Raw genomic sequence first — 23928 nt, 5'->3', positions numbered from 1 at the left:
CACCCTATATTAATTTTAATATTGAAAAACGCAAATGTGCTAAAAATGATTTTGAAAAAGACTTTTACAAATTGTTAAATAATAGTCTCTTTGGTCGAACAATTATGAACCAACGCAAGTTTCGTGATATATATCTCAAGGATGAGTCACTATTAACTAAATATGTCACTAATCCAAGGTTCGACTGTAGCAAAAAGTTCGATAACAATTTACATGCTATACATTTAAATAAATTAGTTGTAAAGTTTAATAAGCCGATATATTTGGGAATGACCATTTTAGATATTAGTAAAGTAATAATGTATGATTTCCACTATAATTATATGTCAAAATTTAAGAACAAAAGATTTCTTATGACAGATACAGATTCTTTAATGTATTCTATAGTTACAGAGGACTTTTACAAGGAAATAGAATGTGACTTGCACTATTTTGATACCTCTGGATATAGTAAAGACCATTTCTTATACTCTGATAAAAATAAAAAAGTCACTGGCAAGTTTAAAGACGAATTAGATGGTCATATTATGTATGAATATTGTGGTTTAAGACCAAAGTTATATTCTTATATTCCTCTAAAATGGTTATATGAAGAAGACAAACAAGCTTTAGAGGAATATAAGAATATAACTTTGGTCTTAAACCACAATATTCATACATAATATGACCATCTAATTCGTCTTTAAACTTGCCAGTGACTTTTTTATTTTTATCAGAGTATAAGAAATGGTCTTTACTATATCCAGAGGTATCAAAATAGTGCAAGTCACATTCTATTTCCTTGTAAAAGTCCTCTGTAACTATAGAATACATTAAAGAATCTGTATCTGTCATAAGAAATCTTTTGTTCTTAAATTTTGACATATAATTATAGTGGAAATCATACATTATTACTTTACTAATATCTAAAATGGTCATTCCCAAATATATCGGCTTATTAAACTTTACAACTAATTTATTTAAATGTATAGCATGTAAATTGTTATCGAACTTTTTGCTACAGTCGAACCTTGGATTAGTGACATATTTAGTTAATAGTGACTCATCCTTGAGATATATATCACGAAACTTGCGTTGGTTCATAATTGTTCGACCAAAGAGACTATTATTTAACAATTTGTAAAAGTCTTTTTCAAAATCATTTTTAGCACATTTGCGTTTTTCAATATTAAAATTAATATAGGGTGCAAGCCATTTGGACTGTCTAAATTTTAAAATTCTATGGTATTTTGTAGCAACCAAACCCAATTCCTCATATTTTTGTAATGCTTTATAATGTAAAATATATTTAGTTTTGTCATTTAAATTAGGTATTAATTTGCCATTCATTTTCTCAGGTGCTAATGGATAGTCATTATGTAAATCATGTAAGCTTTTATCATATTTTAAATCAACTTCTAAAATGTATCCAAACTCATCATTTTGATTGTTTTTGTATATTTTGTAGTCTACCTCATTAGTCCAACGAAATCCATCCACGGGCAGTGTCTCACACATTGCTGTGGAGTATAGCGAGTTACAATCTAAATATATTAAATACACACTCTCTTGATTAGGATCATAATGTTCGCCCATATATCTATTATTGGCTTTAGCATAACGTGTAGAAATCATACTGACTCCTCCTCTGATTGCACTTTCTATGAACAAATGCATGTCAATATCTTGAAATAATTGTAATTTTATACCAGTCATTCTAAGACAGGCCTCCCATGTTAGTCCAGGGAGTGAATACATATGTACGGGGTCAAGTTTATAATCTTTTAAACACAGGTCTCTAAATGTCTCAAACACATCAGCCAGTAGCAATACATCTGTTTTAAGATATAAATCATGATATTCTTGTAAATTGTTTATATTAAAATGGGTCCAGACATTTTTAGCATGTTCATATTCATTGGGAGAGATATGTTCTTTAGTTAAAGTACTGTAAAATTTTTCAATTGGAGGTAGAGACTCTGCAAACTTATCTGGTCCTGTCATATATTCATAGGGAAATACGCCTTTGCGTTGTAGTAGTGGATTGTCTATGAATCTAAATGTATTTAAATTGGAAGCTAATTTGTATAATGGAAGGGACAGAAAGTTATAGGAATCTAAAAATACTAAATCATCAACAGAGAATGAAATGTACTTTTCCATATCTTTGGCTATGCAATTTAATTTACGATTAAACTTTCCCAAGTGTTGCATTATTAAATGTCCATCGTAATTTTTCAAGTTATGGAAGAATACTGGGATTTTCTTTGTTACTTTATAGTTTAAATTACAATCATTGTGGGCAGCTCCACGGTATTGGCCATTTGAATGACAATGTTCCCGTACCCTATCAAAATATAGGGGCTTTTCACAAATATGACAATGTATTGAGTTTTGGAAAGACGCCTCTTGCTCAGGAGTCATTACAAGGGGAATATATATCGCCATTTGACTTTTAATGAAGTCATAAGTCTCAAATAACCTTTTGAAAAACACGTCCATAACATTTTCACCACTATATAACTCTTCAGAAATAATCTTAGAATCTTTTACTACAACAAATGCAAAACCCGATGGAATATGCTTGTTTGAGTTTATAAAGCACTCAAAATCAGCATAAATTACAAATGGGGCTTTAAGTTGATATTTATAATTTTTAAATTGTAATGTATCTTGTTTAGACATTTCCACTCGTTGGGCATCAAAGTTTTTACAATATGTTATATGATGTTCTAATTTATCTTTGGTGTAAAAATGTTGTAAACAAAACTTGCAAAAATACTTCTTATTGTTATGTTTTGTAGACCGCAGCATTAACCTATTAAAATCACGAATTAAACAGTAATGTGATTTACGACCTTCTTGTAATAATAATAAATCTATATGAGTATTACTATTCAGTTTGGTTCTTCTTAATGGATATATAAATTTTTGGTCTTCAACTCCAAATACATTAACACTTATATTATTTTGTCTTTCAAATTTATCTATATCAGATATTTTAACAGGATACTTTATGTTTGTCATATTTAACTGATTTTCATAGGGTGCATATTTCGATACCCTTTCAGCATTTTTAGCATTCCTTTGATGTAAAGCTGCTAAAATTGACCAAAGGAAGCATTTATTATCAGCATTCTTTATATTTAAAACTGCTTTTGTCAATTGAATACTTTTTGGTGTGGGGATATATGACTTTGGAGTTAGGGGCTTATACTTGTAAACGTGCAACTGCCAATATTTAGTATAGTCATATATCCATCCACTACCTTCGGCTTGGTATTTGTGCATGGAAGCGTCAATCTTTAAAAGAGCATTTTCAATTTGATGCTTTAAATCTCTCTTCTCAATGGTTAGGATAGTAAGGCTTCTAAAATCTGCAATACATTCTTTCTCATTAACTAATTTTCCGTTTTGATCCATTGAATATTTTATAAATTTGATTCTCCTTACTAAAGTCCATTTTATCGGTAGAGGACAAGACTGAAGAGTACTTTTAAGTTCAGTTTTAATCGATTTGCCGACAAATTTAATCATTGTATATGGACATTTGTTACAAGAATTTACGTGTCTTTTAAAATGACCAACAACATTTCTTTTACAGAAATTACAAGTCTTATGAGTTTGTAATATATGAGATTTTAGAGCTATGTTACTATCACAGATTAAATCACAAACTTTGCACAGTTTCACCTTCATTTTATGTATTACCTTGTAGTGGCGAATAAGGTTGCTTCTTTTGGAGAGCGATGCAAAACAATGTTGACATGTGGTCTTCATTTTTATATATGAAATTAAAAAATAGGTTGGCATCTTCTATATAGTAGAAATTACATTTTTACAATTTAAATTAATGAGAAGTAATAATTCAAATCATAATTCTAAATTTTAATATTCAAAACAATTTTATACAATAATATTTGGCAATTAAAATTTTCTAAATCAAAACTAAATTCTAAATCTTAAATAAAAACTCTTTTTAGCAGAATGCTGAGTCTACATTTATACAGAGTTAGTGTTAGTTATATAGAGGAGACTACCTATGAAAAAATTATATAGAGATTGAGATTCGGCTAAGTTTAAAAAAAATAACTTGTACACTTTTGACTCAAAGTCCCCAGGTGAGTCAAATTCGGCTAAGTTTTAAACAAATAACTTGTACACTTTTGACTCAAAGTCCCCAGTGATTGAGATTCGGCTAAGTTTTAAAAAAATAACTTGTACACTTTTGACTCAAAGTCCCCAGGTGAGTCAAATTCGGCTAAGTTTTAAAAAAATAACTTGTACACTTTTGACGCAAAGTCCCCAGGTGAGTCAAATTCGGCTAAGTTTTAAAAAAATAACTTGTACACTTTTGACTCAAAGTCCCCAGTGATTGAGATTCGGCTAAGTTTTAAAAAAATAACTTGTACACTTTTGACTCAAAGTCCCCAGTGATTGAGATTCGGCTAAGTTTTAAAAAAATAACTTGTACACTTTTGACTCAAAGTCCCCAGGTGAGTCAAATTCGACTAAGTTTAAAAAAAATAACTTGTACACTTTTGACTCACTTAAAAATAGTAATAACAAAATAAGGTTACATTTTAGATAGGGAAGCAGCATACAATTGACATGTAACTAAAAAACTAGGTTGACATCTTCTATATATAGTAGAAATTACATTTTAAAAATTTCAATTCATAAAAATAATAATTTTGAATATTAATTTTATATTTTAATATTCAAAATTATTTCACACAATTAGATTTGGCAATTATAATTTTCTAAATCAAAACTAAATTCAACTAAAAGAACTAAAAGAAACAAAACTTCAAACTAAAAGAAATACAGAATATGAGTACAAGCATCAATTGGTCACAACCAATTGATCCCATGACCCGACACGCGACAATATATTAGGCCTACACTAGTCTAGCTTACATGTTAAAACAAGAAGATTCAGGTGATGAGCAAGGTGGTCCAGGCGGGCGAGGTAGTCCAGGCGGGTGAGGTGGTCCAGGCGGGTGAGGTGGTCCAGGCGGGCGAGGTAGTCCAGGCGGGTGAGGTGGTCCAGGCGGGTGAGGTGGTCCAGGCGGGCGAGGTAGTCCAGGCGGGTGAGGTGGTCCAGGCGGGTGAGGTGGTCCAGGCGGGCGAGGTAGTCCAGGCGGGTGAGGTTGTCCAGGCGGGCGAGGTAGTCCAGGCGGGTGAGGTGGTCCAGGCGGGCGAGGTAGTCCAGGCGGGTGAGGTGGTCCAGGCGGGCGAGGTGGTCCAGGCGGGTGAGGTAGTCCAGGCGGGTGAGGTTGTCCAGGCGGGCGAGGTAGTCCAGGCGGGTGAGGTGGTCCAGGCGGGCGAGGTGGTCCAGGCGGGCGAGGTAGTCCAGGTGGGCGAGGTGGTCCAAGTGAGTGAGGATACGATAGAATCTCCCCCTTTTATACCCAAAAATTGTCAAAAAACCTGGCCCAGACAGACTGGCGCCAGACAGGCAGAGAAAATTAACAATTAGTTTTGATTGGGGTCATTGGGTTACACTCAGTCATTCATTAGAGTCAGGAGCGGGATCATTGGGCAGGAGCCCGACCATAGCATGGAGCACGCCATGGGTCAAGAGCATGCCAAGAGCACACCCGCGACCGGGAGGACGACATGGGTCGAGAGCATGCCTAGAGCACACCCACAACCAGGAGCGCACCCGAGTTCGCGTGCCGAGAGCCGGGTGGCCAAAAAAATGAGCCATATTCCAGACGTGTTTTTCAGTATTAAAAAAGTAGAAAATTTATATAGGGGTGTATAGGTCGAGAGCTGGGTCTTTAAAAAAGTGGCCAAAAAAAGCTCTTCCATTTTTTTCTCATTTTCCCCCTATAAAAAGTGCCCTAAAAGTGCCTCTAAAACGCCGAAAGTGAGGTCATATTCTCCTATTATATCTACTAAAATTGTTGCATTTATATCTGAGATCACAACAAAATTGTCATTCTTAAATGCTTAATGTTTATTTTGACATGACAAGTAGCTTAGCAAAATATATTTTTAGTTCAAAACCGAGAAGTATATATTTATGAATGATTTTGAAAACTATTGCAATATTACTGTACCGCAATAGAACTGGAGGGGCAAATAACCTATTCAGAATTTAAAATCATACTTGTCAAAACATGTTAAAATTAAGTCATTTAATTGTTATAGGGTTTAAAAATTGTATAAGGCCTAGTTTTTTTTGTTAATGAACATTTATGTTAAAATATAGATGTTATTTTAAAAACTTTTATTATTTTTGCATTTTACTCTAACGGAAACCTAAAAATATTATTGGGACGGTTTGGAAATCTAAAATACCGAATGCACTGAATGTTCAATGCAGATACGAAAATTCTGTCAAAACTTTTTAACCTATATAGTAGAACAAAAGATCATAATACCATCTGTATTGAAAATCAAATATCCAATTAAGCTATTGTTACGATTCCATTATTCCATCGAACTAATATGAAAACATGATCCCCAATTAGCGTATATTTCTATGGGTTGTGTAGATACGTGGATACACGTGCGAGTATTGCCATGGGCAGGCATCGCTATTGTATGTCACTTTGATGATAGTTGCCTAGCGAAATATCCGATTACCACACCAAATTCAATAACAATAGGAATTGTGTCCAAAAGTAGACGAACATTTATAGTTATTTTACCTAAACGCGTTTAGTATACCTTATAATTTTCGCAATGTACCTTACCTTTAAATAAATTTAAAGCGTTTTACCATAATCCAGTTTCAATTACAGTATTATCTTACTACTTACAGATAAATTACTAGCGTTCATGCACAAGAGAACATATCCTGTTTGTAACATTGAACAAGTGCAGGATATTCTGTGGTCTTTGGTTGTACCATTATTCCACGTCCGCCTAAAACCACAAACCATCAACTTGTATATAAAATTAAATTCAAAGATTTTTGGATTCATAAAGTAATAAAGTAAAAAATTGACTTGTGGAAATTTTGGTTATTTCTTTGCAAGATTTAGATAGAACATTAGAACATTCAAGAACATTAGATCAAGAATATTTAGGTATCAGTTTATGCGTTCGTTTGAAATAAAACTAAAGATTTTATTGTTTATCGACAGAAATGATCATATAAACCGAATGGTTAGAGGTTTTCTACTTTTATGTCTAACAAATCATACGCCATGTTGAAGCGCAGGTGATGTATTCTTTAATGAGGTTGGTCGTTATAAGGCTTCATCACTTGTCATTGATATTGTCAACAAGAAAGATTAACCTAAATGAGGTTGTCTGAAGTTGACATTGCAACTCATTATAGACTTTTCCGCTTAGGGAAATTCCCTGTATCTTCCGCAGGAACCATATCTTCCCAACATCTCTCGTGTTCAATGAACAATATAAATCGACAAAATATAATATAACAATATAATACGGATAAACCACTAATTTAGATGTTTTGTGATTTAGGCCAGTTACATATATTTGAATGGTTTCGTGAACCATCCTATTTCAGAGTTGTTAAAAGAGTAAGTTTACACAAAACCTTTTCTAACACAAAGTTAATAAAGTGTCTGATAATATATTTACCGTTTGTGTCCAAACAATACGTTAATTTTAGCATATTGGTTTCCGAAGTATTAAAAAGTGCTACAAAATATGGTAAAATCATCCATGGAACAAATATAACGTTTAATTTAATCCAAATAACTTTAAATTGGTGCAATGACAAAGAGTAAATAACGTATTAATGCACCCAACTGTTAACTCACATAAACATCGCCTCCAGCTTACAATTTCCAATGATATACAGGGTGGAAGGTGGAACAAAGTTAGTGTTAAACACTTTTATGAGTTAGACTACTAAGTATTGGTGACAAAATGACACCAATTTAGGTTACCATACCCTCACGGATAGGCAGTAGCAGAAAAAAATAAGATTTTTTCAACATATTTTATTTGCTTAGATAAAATGAACATAAGTTCACTAAAGGTTGATTTTATTCAACGCGATTGCATTTTCAAAATCAGAAAGTTCCAATATTAATACAGTATGTAGTACAAAGTAATTGGTATCAAAAATCTGTACAAGCTTTAGTTCTAGGCCTACAATGTAAGTTTTAATTTGTGATTTTTGAAAAAAAAACATAATTTACGCGTCTGGTAACTTAAATTGAGGCCATGTTGTCAGTAACACTTAGTAGTTTAACACATGAAAATTTTACCCTGTATATTTAAAGGAATATAATTTATGAAGGTACATCCCAACAACTTTTAAAACGATTAGCAGTAAATGTAAATATTACACACGCCACGACGACTAAACATTAAAACATACCGGAATATATCGTGAAGGTAACGTGATTCAACAGGTTAAAACTTTTCACACGTATCACGTATAACGTACACTTTAAGAGCAAGAATAAAGCCAAAAGTATTTTGCCTTAAGATAATATCTCTTAAATGAAGCTGTATAAACAACAATATAAGTTGGAGCTGGAACTTGGACGTGACAAGGCTACTAAAGCTCTGTTGTCAACCGCTGTACTTTAAACTACCGACAATCTGGTGTAAGTGGGGGGCTTGAACCAAGTCATTACAGATAATCACAGACAAACTCAAACTTTTAAAAAGCTGGCAATAATAATGTCGCCAAAATCTTGTGAGCTATCGTTTTAGAGCCTTTTTGGTTACGTTACATTTAAATAAAATTTCAAAATATAGTGAATTTGATTGTATGCATCCTTGTACAGTTATAAGATAAAAACATAAATAATAAATAAGATACACGTCAATGTCTCGTTCAGTAAAGTGTAATAGCAAATCACCTTCATTCGTCGTTGAAAATTTTCATCAAACGACAATCCTAAACTATTTAAAGTGCACAGTTTCTAAATATTTGTCTATAAAACTATATTTGTGTCTTTTAAGTTTTCAATATATTAGCAATGAAGGAAGGAGGGTTGGATACAACAATTTGGATTTCCCAATGATGAAGATTAAAAAAAAACACATTGCACACCCCAACCTGCATTTTATTTTGACGACTGCATCTTTCATAATCTGTAATGTATTAAGTTGTGTTAAGTCGAGTCGTGTGTTCAGTTTCGACGGAGTACTAGGCCTAGTTCAATTTTCTCTTAGAATAGTTTAAAAAATCACTAATATATTATTATTCAACATAAAATTTGATATAAAAACATAAGCATTTCTTTGTTCATGTTGAAGATAAGTTTTGTTTCGTTGAAGTTGTAAACTGTTTTTAAAAATTTTTTGAAGTTTTGTTTTAAAGAAATCTAGGTACACATTTTTAGAACACAAATAATCGATAAATTATGCTAAATTGTTTAGATAGTTCGGTCGAGGGGTTGTTCACACAATAGTGTGAATTGCTTAGATATCACAACAAATATCAACGTAAAAATTATATCTATATCAAGTTACACTTTTAATCACTCTATGTTGCCAATAATTTCATCGAGAATCAAATATTAATTTCCATTACTTTTTTTCAATGTTAACATTAATTTATACACAATAAGTGCATTGCAATAGACTTGTTTTATTGCGCTGCCTAGCTACTGTTTATTATTATTTCTGCTGATTTCTTAAGTATTTCTTCACATAACCTTAAAGTTTTAGTTGTGTTGACTATTAGTGTGCTTTTATTGTATTAATTTTCACAATCCTTGGCGAAAAATAGTGATCGTGCCACGGGCTGAAAGGGTTTTGTAGCTCTCTCGAATTCGTCTCGAACTTAAAAGCTATCTCGAGCCATCAAAACCTCATTTTTGGCCCTAGTTACGAAATAACTATTAATGTATCAAGCTTAATCCATATTTTAGTTTAATAAATCACTGAAATAAATGCTAATAAAACAAAACATAATGTTCGATCGAAAACAACTAACCATAAACTACAAGTAACAAATCATGCATAATTTTATGTAATTTTACATCTCTCCATAAATGCTTACAACTGATAAAATGACAAATCTGGTGAACCCCCCCCCCCCCCCCCACGCCACCACATCAAGTGTACTAAGGTGTTCGGTGTACGTGCTTCGACAGGAGACGGTATGTTTAGCGCCCCACTCCTGTTTGATGTGTTTTTAAGACTTTCGTCAGGCAAAACTCCGAGATATTAAGGTTTATGTCGTGCCGACTTTCCGCGTTTGTGCTTTATTATAGGTTGGGGGAGCTTAAAATGAATTGTCTGTACCTTTGGAAACTGTACAATATAGATAGTATTCTTATTGTTTAAAATATGATACGCTTTTGATAACTTTAGACAAAATGTACAATTTTACTTTATTTGATAAAAATGTGAAAAGGATGTTAGGAATAGAAGTACATATGACTGTTGTGCATAACGGCATGGATTGAAAAAAAAACGTTGGTTATAAGCGAATGGAGTTGACATTGAACTTATTGGATTCGTGTTCTTCTTTCCCCCGGGTTCCTTTCTTGATATTTTAGTGAACCACTAAAATAGAGAACAAGCTATTACCGCACTTCTTATGGTAATACCTAGAAAAGAGATCAATTTACTTTTTTAATTTGTATGTGCCTAGAGGTCATAAACACATGTTAAAGTTAAGAACTATGGGAAATAATAAGATTTTTATGAAATTTGTTAAAAACGTGCAAACCAACCCTTATTTGAAGAAGTACGTGAACTACCATGATCATACGAGGTTGTTTGAGGTAGAAATTGGTGTTTCCCATTTGTTGTACCCTTTAACATATTATAATGTGGCAATTTCTTGTAACACCACCTTGTAGAGCCTAAAAAACAAATGATTTACAATATTGTATGCCCTTAATGGTTATGGGTAAAATTTCAAAAAAACTGTAAATTCAAAATTCCAATGTTATTCTTATGGAGTATAGCTAAACTTTTGTAGTTAACTTGTTAATAAAGATATTTTAATCAAATTTTTAAAATTTATTGATTTCATTCTAAACTATAAACGTTTATAAAATAAACACTCTATTACCTTCCCTGTTGCAATTACTTGTTAAACTAATGTTATTTGAACAGGGGATAGAGCTGACATTTTTATGGAGACATTTTAGTGAAAATATAATCAACAGACAAATGGAAATTAGTCTAGTAGCAGTTTTGCTGCGGCGGAGGTTATTTCCTAATTTCATTATTTCAGTCTCATCATATAAGACTAACAGGGTTAGGAGCATTGGGAGCATTTAGGAGGTTAGGGCGACTTTAGAACAACCCACCAATGATATTTACATTTGCGTTTCACCGCGGAATAAAGCCTATAGACGGGAAGTTTCCTTTCACGTCACGTGCCAGCTGTTGTTCTAATGCACCACTAGCGCCCCTAGCGGATGCCACATTAACCCTCATAATCTTCTGACAATGTGGACACGTCCTCTGCAACTGATCTGATTGACGGTTCTTAATGTTGACTAACTACAAATGTGCAAGCGATTGCCACCTCCATTGCCTGGAAACCATTTGAGCTTTTTGGTTATGTTTAATAGGTTGGCAGCCTCTTTTAACATTGCATTTGCCTGTTTATATAGGTCTTAGGACAACCGTGTCTACCTGTACACTGAAATACTTAGATTAACATGTAATTTATATTATATTTTTGTACAATTTTGTACTACCAATAAAAAAATTTGTACCCTTACCTTTAAATAGAAAATGTAAAGCAAAGGACGTGTGGTTAGTGAACACTTGCACTCGTAGTGTGGAAATCACAAAATATAATTATACCAAAATATTGGACTGTTTTTATTTCTATTTTGTTCCATAAACGACAAATTTTGTACCCCTTTCTTTCAATGGGCAAACTCAAAACGAAAGATGGACACATGCACCCGACATCAATATTTTTTAGTTGTAATTAAATGCATATTGTTTGTGATATTTTTGTTCCTTTTGCTGTCAAAAATAAAAGGGTTGGTACCACCTTTGGTCTTCGTCGCAATGTAAGAATCTCGGTGGCCTCTTTTGTTCACCCGACATTAATATTTTAAAAACCAATTAAATCTCATTTCGTACTATTTTCTACAATATTATGCCATACTGGATAGTTATACTGAGACACTAACTAAAAACTGTGTAGCAATTAACTGTTTATTAAGTATGGTCATAATACCTCAAGGAAAGTTTTAAGGGTGTCTTTGTGGTATACATTCTTTTGATAGACTGGAGATATTGCTTCAAGATAACCTTAACATTTTGGCTGGGTTTTGTTTAAGGAACATGTTGTTGTCCTTGGGATGTTTAAATTGTTTTACTTCATAATCTAAAATGAAGATATACAGTATAGATCTTCCAACAGTGTTGGCGAACCTCCGTATCATTTATGAAAGATGTCGAACTTTTGAGTTTTCAAATAAATCTAAACTATTTATTTGTTTAAGGAAAATATTTTAGACCAAATTCAATCACACAAATGGTAGTTAGCTTAGTACACAGATTTGCTTGAGAAAGGGGGGGGGGAATTTTATGATTAGACTTACATACCGCACGCAAAATGAATTATTAGGAACATTTTTTATGTAAATCTGATTGTATACAGTTTCTTACAAGTAATTTTGCTTTTGTTACAAACCAAAATAACTTTTAGCTTCTTGTGAATCTTATTCGAACTGTTTGTTGAAAGGATAGTCATGATTTGTATCCATGCAATCCCTTGTAACCAAAGAAATCCTACGCAATATAACGCAAAGCTTATAAAATATTGTCGTATTGAGTTATGTCCACGTAACACAAAAGCAAATTCTCGAAAGGCCAAAGTCTAGTGTTGAAAGCTACTTATGTCATGTATGTGAAATATGTGAAGGATTTGAATGTCTCCGTGGGAGGGAAGATTTCAGCAATTGAACCGGACATTGGTTTGCGATGGGGGGAGGGGGGGAACCTGCCTACAGCACTTGTGCTTATTATTGGCCAATAGAGTTTCCAAAACATTGTAGGAAGAAGTTTACGTCAGATCTAAAATAACTTCTTTTATCTGGCTTTTGCTTTTACATTTCGGCAGAAGATTAGCTCATAATATCAGTAAAAAAAACTACTAGTAGGAGTATTTACTATTTTTATCTTATATAAGACTATTTAAATTATGTAATGTTTTTATAACAATATTTAGTAGATATTAAGTTCAATAGATAACTCATAAATTGAGTCAGGATCACCTGACTGATTTTTTTATTATTTTAATTTGTTTATATGATATTCAATGTTATGGTGAAGCGGTCTGGATCACTTGTCCTGTCCTACATGACGTCAAAAACTCAACGAGCACCAAACACCTCTTGTTTTCTTGTGTAATAAAATTTAGTAAACATTTTTGAAATAAAATTTAGCAAACATCGTTTGCAGCAACTTCTTAAAAATTGAATATCAAAAATCACACAAACATGTTGAACATTTTGAACATCAAAATTGCATTGTTTTTCAAAAGAGAGGTAAGTAATTTATTTAAATATTTCTACATGTAGTTAATAGCTAATGAAATTAAACATATATTACGTTCTATATTCTATTTACTTTATTTCTCTATTCTATTTACGTCCCTATTTTTTTTTTTTAATTGTTCGTCCCACTTATTCGGATCTCACTATTATTTATACAATTGTTTTAAAAAATTTCGTGTCAGTACCTTATGATTTAGTTTTATCATAGGTTTGTAGCTTTCAATATTTTCTGTCGTATTATTGAATTAAATTGGTACGTATACTTTCATCCCACTCTATATAAATGACTTACACAAACTTAAAAGAAAGTTTTAAACTTTCAGTCGTTATGAGTATTTATAGAAACACGCTTTTATAACCCCTAATGGTCTTATAGGTGTAAACTTGGTACTTCTGTACTTAAAAGTTCAGCGAGAAGGCTATTGTGATGTTAGCGTTTGAAATGATAATGGGCAGCAAGTGGGAGCTAAACACTTTTAATAAGTTGGTGTTGTTGGTGCTACGGACATAATAACCTCACAAAACATTTCACACTCCACTCTCCATGACGTGTATTTACTTTATAACAAACTATTTACTTAAAATGTAAAGCAATGTGCCATTGGCAATGTAATAATATGGGTATAAAATAAGTTTTACAGTTCTATAAAACACTCTACAAACTGTAACTTCATATTTATTTTGACCGAAAGTAAATAAAAATACGTCAAAAACACTTTAACCTCATATGGTTGACTCACAATGTGGTAAATACAAAAATTTATTTACAGTCTTGCGAGTAATTAGTATATAAGTGTTGTTATAGATATTACTATTTATTTCCAATAAAATTTAAAACATGTACAATGCTAATAAATTGTTTTTCTAATTTCCAAACCAATGCATTTGTTCATCGTAAAAACTGATATCGTTTAACGGCTGAGACGTAATCTTTAGTTTAATAGCTTACTATGCAATCAAAACTTAAACTTACTTTAAAGTAAATAGCTGTAATATTTCACGTTTTATAACATAAATCACACAAACACAGGTCCAACCGATTGTACAATTGCGCCTCAAGATTAAAGTCTACAAATACAATTAGAGAACGAGTTGTCATTTTCTCAAGTGGATTTCCAATCCTGCAGTCCTCAAGTGATCCACATTGGCTCGGTTTGTTCCGTACATAAAATCACAAAATCAAATGCGTACCAACCTTATATCCTCAGGTAGGCAACACCAACTTTCCATCCTTAAAATAATCGTTGGGCACTTTTCACCCTTACGATCCTGAAGTCCTAAAGTGGTCTATCTCTGCATCAATTGAATTTCATATGGTTACAATCGAATCTAAATGGTACACAATACACAATGGTACAGAATACACCAGTAATAAGGAATATTTTATGACCTTCTGCTTTTAATGGATTACATTTGATGTTTTCTTAAATAAACTACCTGAAAATGAATAACGGTTTACTAGTTTATAGTTGAAATTAAACATACTTATTATCTATCAGAAGCATCAATTAAAATTGTTAAACTAGTTTTCATTTTGTAATAAAAACAATGTACCACTTTTAAATTTGTTCATGGATAATTCGTGTGACCACTCCTCATCTATTCACTCTGTTGCATCACAGTTTATTCTATTTTATGGCTTGCATAACAGGTTGAGTCCCAGCCGTCACACTCCCATGAATGTAGGCCTAAAGCACAGACAATATAATACTTTAATGGTTTCCATTGTCTGTGCCTAAAGCTTCTCAGCACACGGGAGTGAATGTGATAAAGATACCAATTTTTTTTTCTGTTTCTATGTCAACCAAATAAATAACTAAATGGGCAATGTAAAAGTCACTATAAGATTTACATTAAAGATAAAGTTTTATCAAACATTTTCCTTGTAAGCTTGTAAGCTGGTTATTGATACATTGCATAAAACTAAATAGCCTAATAAGTATCCCACGTCAAAACAAAACCAACAACTGTTTATATGTATTGTGTTGCAATTTATCAATAACCAATTTACAAAGACCACGCACGTTTGATAAAACTTAATTGTAATATCCATGTACATATTATAACCTACATTAAAATGTTAGTGCACATACAACAATCATCTGTTACGTCAAGGTCCAGAGATTTGTGATAAAGTTATATAATCGAAAAAAAAACTGAATTACAAAGTATCCAACATCAAATGTGTGCCGGAGAAAACGACTGGTTCTTGACTCATATTGTTTATCAAGGTAATTTTGTTTAAAGATGTGATTCATGTCATAAGTACCAAGCTCATGCTGAGAGATACTTTTTAAGTACGGTATCAATCGTGACAAATTACGTGCAACTATGGATTGGATGGTGTTTTTTCGTTCACAACTTATTTTTTCATACTAAACTAGTTTAGCTAAAAAAAAAACAATAAAAACTATTAAATGATAGACCATAGCCAACCCTCTGGTTTTATAACCAAACAGTAAAGCAAAAATCAACAAATCAACCCTTAAAAAAGAAAAAAACATTTCTTTAGGGTAGCGCTTAACGTCACCAACGTGAAACACTCATTCCTACAAACATAAAACAAGCTTCAGACTATAAAAACATGTTGTGGAGACTTGTACTACTCAATTTCTATAACTATGGTAACTAGTCGTAAATAATTGCTAAATTTACTGTAAACTATTTTTTTCTCAAAATTCTTTAGTGTATTCACTCCTAGTTTCACGACCTTGACATAGAGAAAAATAAGGTACGAAATATTGCAGGGTATTTAAAATTGTACATGCAACAGTTATTTTTTAAGGTAGATAGTTGGTTAGTGTTTATTTTAACCGGTAAGGTTAATTTGAATTTGACGACATGATTCAACGTTAGTTTCTGTTATTTATTCCAAAAAGATTTACTTAAAATCTATAAAAAATTGGTTGTCAATTGACAACAAAAGTAATTACTTTGACGAAACTTTAAACAACCTTTCGAGCTCTAAATTTGTTTACGGCCAAAACCTATGTTTCACACTTATTACCTAAAAAAATGTCAGTTGACTGGTTAAAATAATGTAAAAACAGGAAAAATTAATTATATGAGAAGAAAGTAAAAAGTACCGATTATTTCTCTAGCTCCAGCATGACGACGACTAACATTGAGGTTCCACTGCAGGAGGTGTTCCCACTGTTCCAGTGTTCCGTGTGTCATGGTGTTCCGATGTTTCCACCAGTACACTCCTGTAGTCGGGGACACAATGTGTGCTATTGCTGTATGGACCTCGTGAACAACCGTAAGTTATAAAGTGTATTGCAATTTAGAGTGATGTAATTACTTATACCATTGCATGGGATATGCACTTTTTTCGTGCTATAAACAGCAATGCTGTGTTAGGTTTGAAGAGGAATAATATTCATTTCTGTTTAGTATTTTGAAGCTATATTACTTTGAGCATGAAATACAGATATTTTTTATATCCATGTGTGTTTTTTTAAACCACCAGTAATTAAAACGTATTTGGTAAGGCATTAGTTACAGTGTGGTCTTGTCACTATTGCAGAGAATTTAAATACGAACATTTTACAATTAATTAGTCAAAAAATTTAATATAAGAGTGGTAAAAACATGTTACAAGTATACTAATAATGTGACTCCCAATTTCAGTTTAATTTTTAATTAGGGCTATCCTCTGGGAAAAATATAAAATTTATGCAGACTTATTAACGCTCAGTATTCAGAGCTGCAGTTCTATGTTACACCAATTATTTTTCTAGTCATTCTATTTTTATTTTAAGGAGTAGCAATCGATGTCAAAAATTACGTCCATTCTTTACATAAACTTTACGAATAATCAAAGATGATTTTATTTCAAATAATTCTATGGAAAAACACAACTATTAATTTCCCAGTTTGTTAATGTTAAAATGAAAATAATCTGTTACAATGCTCGAATGCCATAATCTACCATACTACCTGCTTAGTCTATGATTCTAGTTGATTCAAATATACATATTATTGATTTGTCTGTAGATTGTAACGAATGCAAAGAACCGCTCTCAGTGCGGAACACCTTTCTAGAGGAGTTCCTCGCTTCTACAACATTTGCGGAATTGATGAATTCTACCGGCTCAGGTGAGATGACAGTAGGAACAGCTGCTTCACAGACCATGGAGAATATAGTAACTGACGAATGTGCGGCTCAGCTGTTAGTTAGTGGGAGGTACGTGAACATATGGTTTAAAATTTTAAATGCTATCTTATTGGTCTGAATCTTCTATTTTTAATGGACTGCAGTTGATTCACGTATTTAGAGATTTAGTTTCCTGAATGTGTAGAGACCGTAAAGCCAGCCGACATCCACGTTAAGCACAGCAGTTGTTAGTAGTGAATTGTATGCATGCGAACTTTTTACCTAGTAAATACAAATACATTACTTCCTTTTGGATGTGGAACATAGTTGTAATTATAAATGTCAACAGAACTTATTTATATCCTGTTACTCATAAAATTTAGTGATCTTAAAATAATGTGCAGTCAATCAAATAAAATTAGATTAGTTTTTAGGTTAACTTAGTAATTAGATTAACTACACTGTGTTAATGAATTTCCCTCGCAGGGATTTATTTAGTCCAGAAAACAGCTGTTTGCCGCCAGCTTAATCAAATGGGGTTTCATTACGTACTACTGTACTGTAATGAGTTTTTACCGGACACCAACCAGCTGATTGTATTTTAAAATGAGTGGTTATAACATAAACTTAACCTCTTTTAGAGGTTATGAGTAGTGATTATTAGAGAAAATATTAGGATTCGTACATAATGATAAAACATTAAGTTAAGTTAAACGTTAAGTTAAAGTAGTATGGCGTAAAATATCGTACAACACTCGTCCAAAATGTGTTTACCGGACTCCTATGGTAATCCCGTACTCGACTTCATCTCGCACGGGAACGACCACACTCGACCGGTAAACACCTATTTTCAGGACTAGTGACGTAATATACTATTCCAAACCAGCTTTAATGGCTATTGCTATAGCCATATGTGCCTTAGTGACGTCATTTGTTCATGTTTATGATCCATACCGTTTCCATTCCGATATTCGTGGTAGTAACGAAATAAGACGAATCATTAGTAACTGGCACACATGTCAGGTGCACAAAAATACAATAAAATATTGAGCTATTGTAATCCACAGAACAGTCAGTTGTCCGTTCCCCTGCCCCGCGAGGATCACTGCCTCAGGACTCTACAGACATTTCGAGTTTGGCCATCCTGAGGTGCTGCTGGGGATGTTATGCAAGAACAGACCCTTCAACGTCGTCATCCCTGGAGAGCTCCTGGCAGAATGTCCTAGGGTCTCCAGGTGTCTCTACATCTTGGTGGTGGACATCGCTGATGACAACAACGAGGACAGGTATAATTCTACTTATATTAAACCAAAATAATTGTGAATTATTCATATAGTCCGTTTACTAAAATCTTTGGAGGGGGGGGGGGTTAAGGACAAGGTTACTTGGGTTCCCCCACATCTTTTTTGGCTGTATTTATCAGCTGATCAACTGTTGGCTGTTTCAAAGTTTGGGTGAGGTGGAGATGATGGAATTGCTTCCCCTCCATATTTTTGAACAGAGTATACAGTTAATGATAACAATTTAGAAAACAATTTGAATTGCAAGTAGAAGCATGGGTTACCTCCCGCTATCTCCGCGTCCCTCCACCACCGTGTCCCGCATCCTCCGAATTTCAGAGTGACCCCTATAATCCTCGGTTAATACCTGCGTTAAGGCTTTCCGTCCTAACCTAACCTAACCTAACCTAACCTAATCTGACCTAACCTAACCTAACCTAACCTAACCTAATCTGACCTAACCTAACCTAACCCAACCTAACCTAACCTAACCTAACCTAACCTAACCTAGCCCACGGGTTAAGTTTTCATTAAATCTCCCATTTACGGGGCTTCGCATCCGTAGATGGAATTACAGCTACCAACGCAGGCGGTGACGGTATTATAAGGGTCACTCAAGAATTCGGAGGTGGCGGGACAGATTTGGGTTCGGAGGTGGCGGAACGCGGAGATAGCGGGAGCACACGATAGCGGTTATGTAGTTTAAATAAAATAAAGTCAAACGAACACCTACTGCGTTGACGATTTCACAGTCCACCATCCAATTATTGTATAAGAATTTATGTGCTCATTGACCTTGTTTATTTTACTGTTTGGATCTGTTATAACTGTATTAAATTTATTCTAGCGATCTAGGTCTACTAGACCCGTTTTACTGTGAAATCTAATCGTTCGTATGTTTGCTTCCTGGTTATATTATTTTCATGAAAATTTGCTATTTACTTTTATTATTTTGTAGGACTGTTCTATTTTACCTGAAAATATATGGGGTCATTCTGTAACAAAAAAAAACTAATTTAGGCTAACTATTTAAAGCTATTACATATCAATAATTAAAACAAGCGTAGGCCTATCGAATATGTTTTAATAGGTAGTGGATTTTCTCATTCTATGGAAACATTTTTGTAAGGTCCTTATCCCCCCCCCCAAATTTAGAGATAAAAAGCTCCAGACGTAAATAGGCCTCAATTCCAATGAATTGCTAAAGAATGTAGCTAGTTTTTTATCCATATTTACAACACACCTCCAGAATATAAACTAAACTGTTCCCATCAGTGATTTTACTTTGACAATGTGTGTAATGAATGGATGGAAGGATTGGCTACTATGTATAGGCAAAGACTAGTAAATTCCTGTGAATTCGTACAAGCAGTAATTGGTATATGTAACCTGAGCATACAAATTAAAATTTTGATATTTTACAGATTAACAGCATTAAACAGCATGAGTGCTGCGGAACTACTGAGCATAACTGAGAGCATGAGCAACATGCTGAGACGCCAGAAATACCTGGCCATGCTGTCTGTCAGGCCATTGAGCACGTGTAAGGGACTGGCTGCATGGGTAACCGCTCTTTATGATTTCTCTCCGGTTAAATACACTCTGAGATACAACAATGGGCCGAACTGTACTTCGTATCATGGTTAGTGAACTTGTTGGACTAATTTTAGATTGAAGATCTGACTATTCTCTAAACAAAAGTGGAAACTCACAAATTAGTTATCTGTTTAATTAGCTTTTTGAGGAAAAAATTTTTAGAAATATTTCAATAATATACATTTAGAAGTAATGGAAGTAAATAAACTTCAACAATATAGGACACACAATAGGACAAAAACAACAATATGAGTACACTCCAATTGACTGGGCACTCGAGTAGATAGTCTTCGAATTCAAATTCGAAGGTTAGAGCTTCGTCTCGACATGGTTGAAGCTAGACTCAGATGCTACTTGTCTTAAGACAAATAATGAATGGTCCCATCTTCCATAAAATCGGAGTAACAAAACCAGATACTTACAGTATCATGTCTTATTACTCCGATCTTATGGTAGATAGGACCATCGATACTGTTACAGAAAACCCTTTTAACATGGCAATGGTGCAAAAGACAAATCAACATTGATTTATCGTAGTATATAACACAACTATATTATACTATAACACAACTGTGTTAATATACTTCGATGCATTGATTTCACTGTATACATTATACAGTTTAAATTAATATCTATGGTGGTGTTACCCCATCTACTTCACTGTAAAGTAAGGGATTTTTCATTTTAGCGAATTTCCCATATAGGGAATAAGCTATTACCGTAGTACTCATGGTAAGACCTGGACCCGAGACCGATTTAATTTTTCATTTTGAGGTCCCTAGAGGCCAAAAACACCATCCGTTCAAATTCATATATATATATATATATATATTTATATATATATTTATATATATATATATATGTGTCCGTTAGCGCGATAACTCGAGCAAAAATGATCCGATTTTGATGAAATTTGGTACAAACGTGTAAACCTACGTTTATTCGAACGAGTTCGCGATCCAGCATAATCGGACCATGGGAATGGGGGTTTATGGGGGGTTTTATGGGGTAAAAATGGGTTTTTCCCATTTTTGAACCTAAAAACAAAAAATTTTGCGATTTCTTTCTTAACCGTTTTGTAGAGCTTAAAAAAAGAAATAATTTAGTATATTGAAGCGCTGTTGTATGCTTAACGGTCACGGAGAAAATTCAAAAATAGTGTAATTAAAAATTCCCATGTTATTCTTATGGAGAAAATGAAAATTGTTGTAGTTTACTTGTTTATGGGTATATATTGATAAAATTTGGCAAATTTATTTATTTCATCCTATACTATTAACGTATGGTCAAAAAACACTTTTTACCTTCCCCGTAGCAGCAAACCTAAGCACTCGTTAAATCTAATGTTATTTAAATAGGGAATAATATGTCTTATTTATGGAAATATTTTAGTAAAAATGTAATCAGACGAGTTGAAATTCGCTTAGTCTGCAGGTTTGCTGTGGCGGGGGTATTGTTTTTATGTTTGAGGTTAACTTCTGTAAGACTAACAAATAAGATTGGTAACTGTAAACAAATTTCATTACTGTAAATGTTTCTATTTAGGTCGACCCAAGAGCCTTCTGTCCTCTGACGACCCTTTGAGTGACTGTCTGATACTCTCCTCGGCACCAACCTCCTACGTCGACCTGGAACTTACCCTCATCTTCCATCTAGACCTCCCCTTCCCTCGCACTGTAGATCAACCTGAGAAGGAAAATACGGGACCGTGGGAGTTGTTGTATTGACTATATCTGGCTCAATAAATATTACTGATTGGCTACTTAACTGATGGTTTTAATAGTCTACGAGGATTAAAAAATTAAGAATTCATAACAGCAAAAGGCATTTTAAATAAATTTCTGGAAATAAAATCAGTTAAAATGAAATAATATCTATATAGGGAGGGTTTTTAGCATGATACTAATTGAAGGCTACTATACAAATACAAAAAAGATAATGTCATACAGTTTTAATGTTCGTTATTAAAAATAATAACAAACACGTAAAGCTTTATCAGATAAAAGAGAAAAGAACAATAGAATGACCCAAGAGTAGGTAACGTGATGTTATGTCCGGCTAGAGTAAAACAACGAATGTTTTGCAAACTAATATAAAAAAACTAACAATAATATTGAAGAAAAGTTATATAATCGCTAAACGTGTGGTCAAGTAGTAAAGATTACATAAATGCAGATTTTAAATCATTTACACCAAAAAATCCATACAATAAATTGAATAAATAGCATGCCAACCGCCATTATGATCAAATGTTAGCCACAAAAATTATCGAGAATCTGGATTGTCCTGACCTAAATGTAATGTTAAAGATATCGATTATCTAACGTATACCTCTGTTGTACAAATTATCAGTGTTTATTATTTAAATATTGTGAATCATTGATATACAAGTATCAGTTACAGTAAACATTACAGTAACTATTGGGATTTTTGTTTAGTATCTTTTGTCCCTCCAACATTTCCAATCATAAGAGTACGCAGTGCGTAACCTGTCTGAGCGTAAAACAAGAGATTTTTTCAATCATGCTTTGTCAAGAATGAATAAATCCAGAAACACAGTTGATTGTGATCGTCTAAGAGCTGTTATTTTATATCAATATTTGATTGTATTATTTCAGCCTGCGCTAGAGCGGATCTCTGTTTACAATCCATCTCCTCTGACAAGATTCCGCCTCAATGGACTTGATCATCGAACAGCCTCACTGATTGCATTCACGGCTATTTTAATATTGTCTTTTGTGCAGTATGAATTTTATAAAATAAAAAATACATACTTACATAAGAAAAATAACAAGACTTTCTACGAAATAAAGTATCATTATTTACGATCAAATAATGTCTCATGTAAAAATACATAGCCTATAAAGAAAAAAAAAAAAGGTTATCACTAACAGAAAGACGCTATATTCATGTTGGTACGTTTAACAAGCCAGAAAGTATCATACTTGACTAAACCCATTGGCTTTAGGAATTAAAGATTTTTCATCCTATGTGTGTGGTTCATGTTCTGTGTTCGGGTACATTTGATATAGTTAATGTCAACTAAAATCCTACTAATATTGTAAGTGAGAAAATTAGGATGTATGGATGTTTTTGACAAATACTAGACAGGGTTGAAATTTGGTATGATGATAGCAAACACTCCCGATTAACATATAGACATATTCTTATCTGAAAAATCCTTTAGGGCTCCGCCACAGTGGCTCTGGGGTTTCCCATGTTAACCTTATGAGTATTAATATTTAAAAGGAATTAAAGCATTTAGTCAGCTGTTTCAACTGCACAAGTTGAGTTGGTTCTATGATAATAAAGAGCATTAAAAGGTTTACCAACAGGGTGCAGCATTATTATTTATGTGCATTTATGACAACAACTAGCTACAAAAATCTGTGGTACACAATAAAAATCTACTTTTTTCTATGTTTTAGGTGCAGTGGTAGAACATTATGGCTATAATGTGCTATACTATTGCATACCGTATAAATTAAAAGAAAAACATTCTTGAACCGTGTCCTCCCCATAACTACAATAAGAATTTTATACTTAT

General features: G+C 33.2%; 2 protein-coding genes across 2 annotated transcripts; both read left to right on the top strand.

Moving 5' to 3' along the window:
• The first annotated feature begins 16516 nt into the window (after positions 1–16516).
• Positions 16517–19672, top strand: LOC129002322 (uncharacterized). The gene is made up of 4 exons (XM_054430037.1): positions 16517–16668; positions 17406–17595; positions 18573–18791; positions 19633–19672. The coding sequence occupies exons 1-4, from the start codon at positions 16518–16520 to the stop codon at positions 19670–19672; spliced, it is 600 nt and encodes a 199-aa protein (XP_054286012.1). The 5' UTR covers position 16517.
• A 539-nt stretch (positions 19673–20211) lies between these two features.
• Positions 20212–22148, top strand: LOC128983267 (uncharacterized). The gene is made up of 2 exons (XM_054402508.1): positions 20212–20427; positions 21927–22148. Exons 1-2 carry the CDS (start codon positions 20229–20231, stop codon positions 22106–22108), a joined length of 381 nt encoding a protein of 126 aa, XP_054258483.1. The 5' UTR covers positions 20212–20228; the 3' UTR covers positions 22109–22148.
• Positions 22149–23928: the final 1780 nt, after the last annotated feature.

This window comes from Macrosteles quadrilineatus, unplaced genomic scaffold, assembly GCF_028750875.1.
Source record: "Macrosteles quadrilineatus isolate MER2022 unplaced genomic scaffold, UCM_ALF_1.0 Scaffold_1__1_contigs__length_201487025, whole genome shotgun sequence".
NCBI lineage: Eukaryota > Metazoa > Arthropoda > Insecta > Hemiptera > Cicadellidae > Macrosteles > Macrosteles quadrilineatus.
Note: the sequence above shows the minus strand (reverse complement) of the source record. Positions and strands in the feature narration are given on the sequence as shown.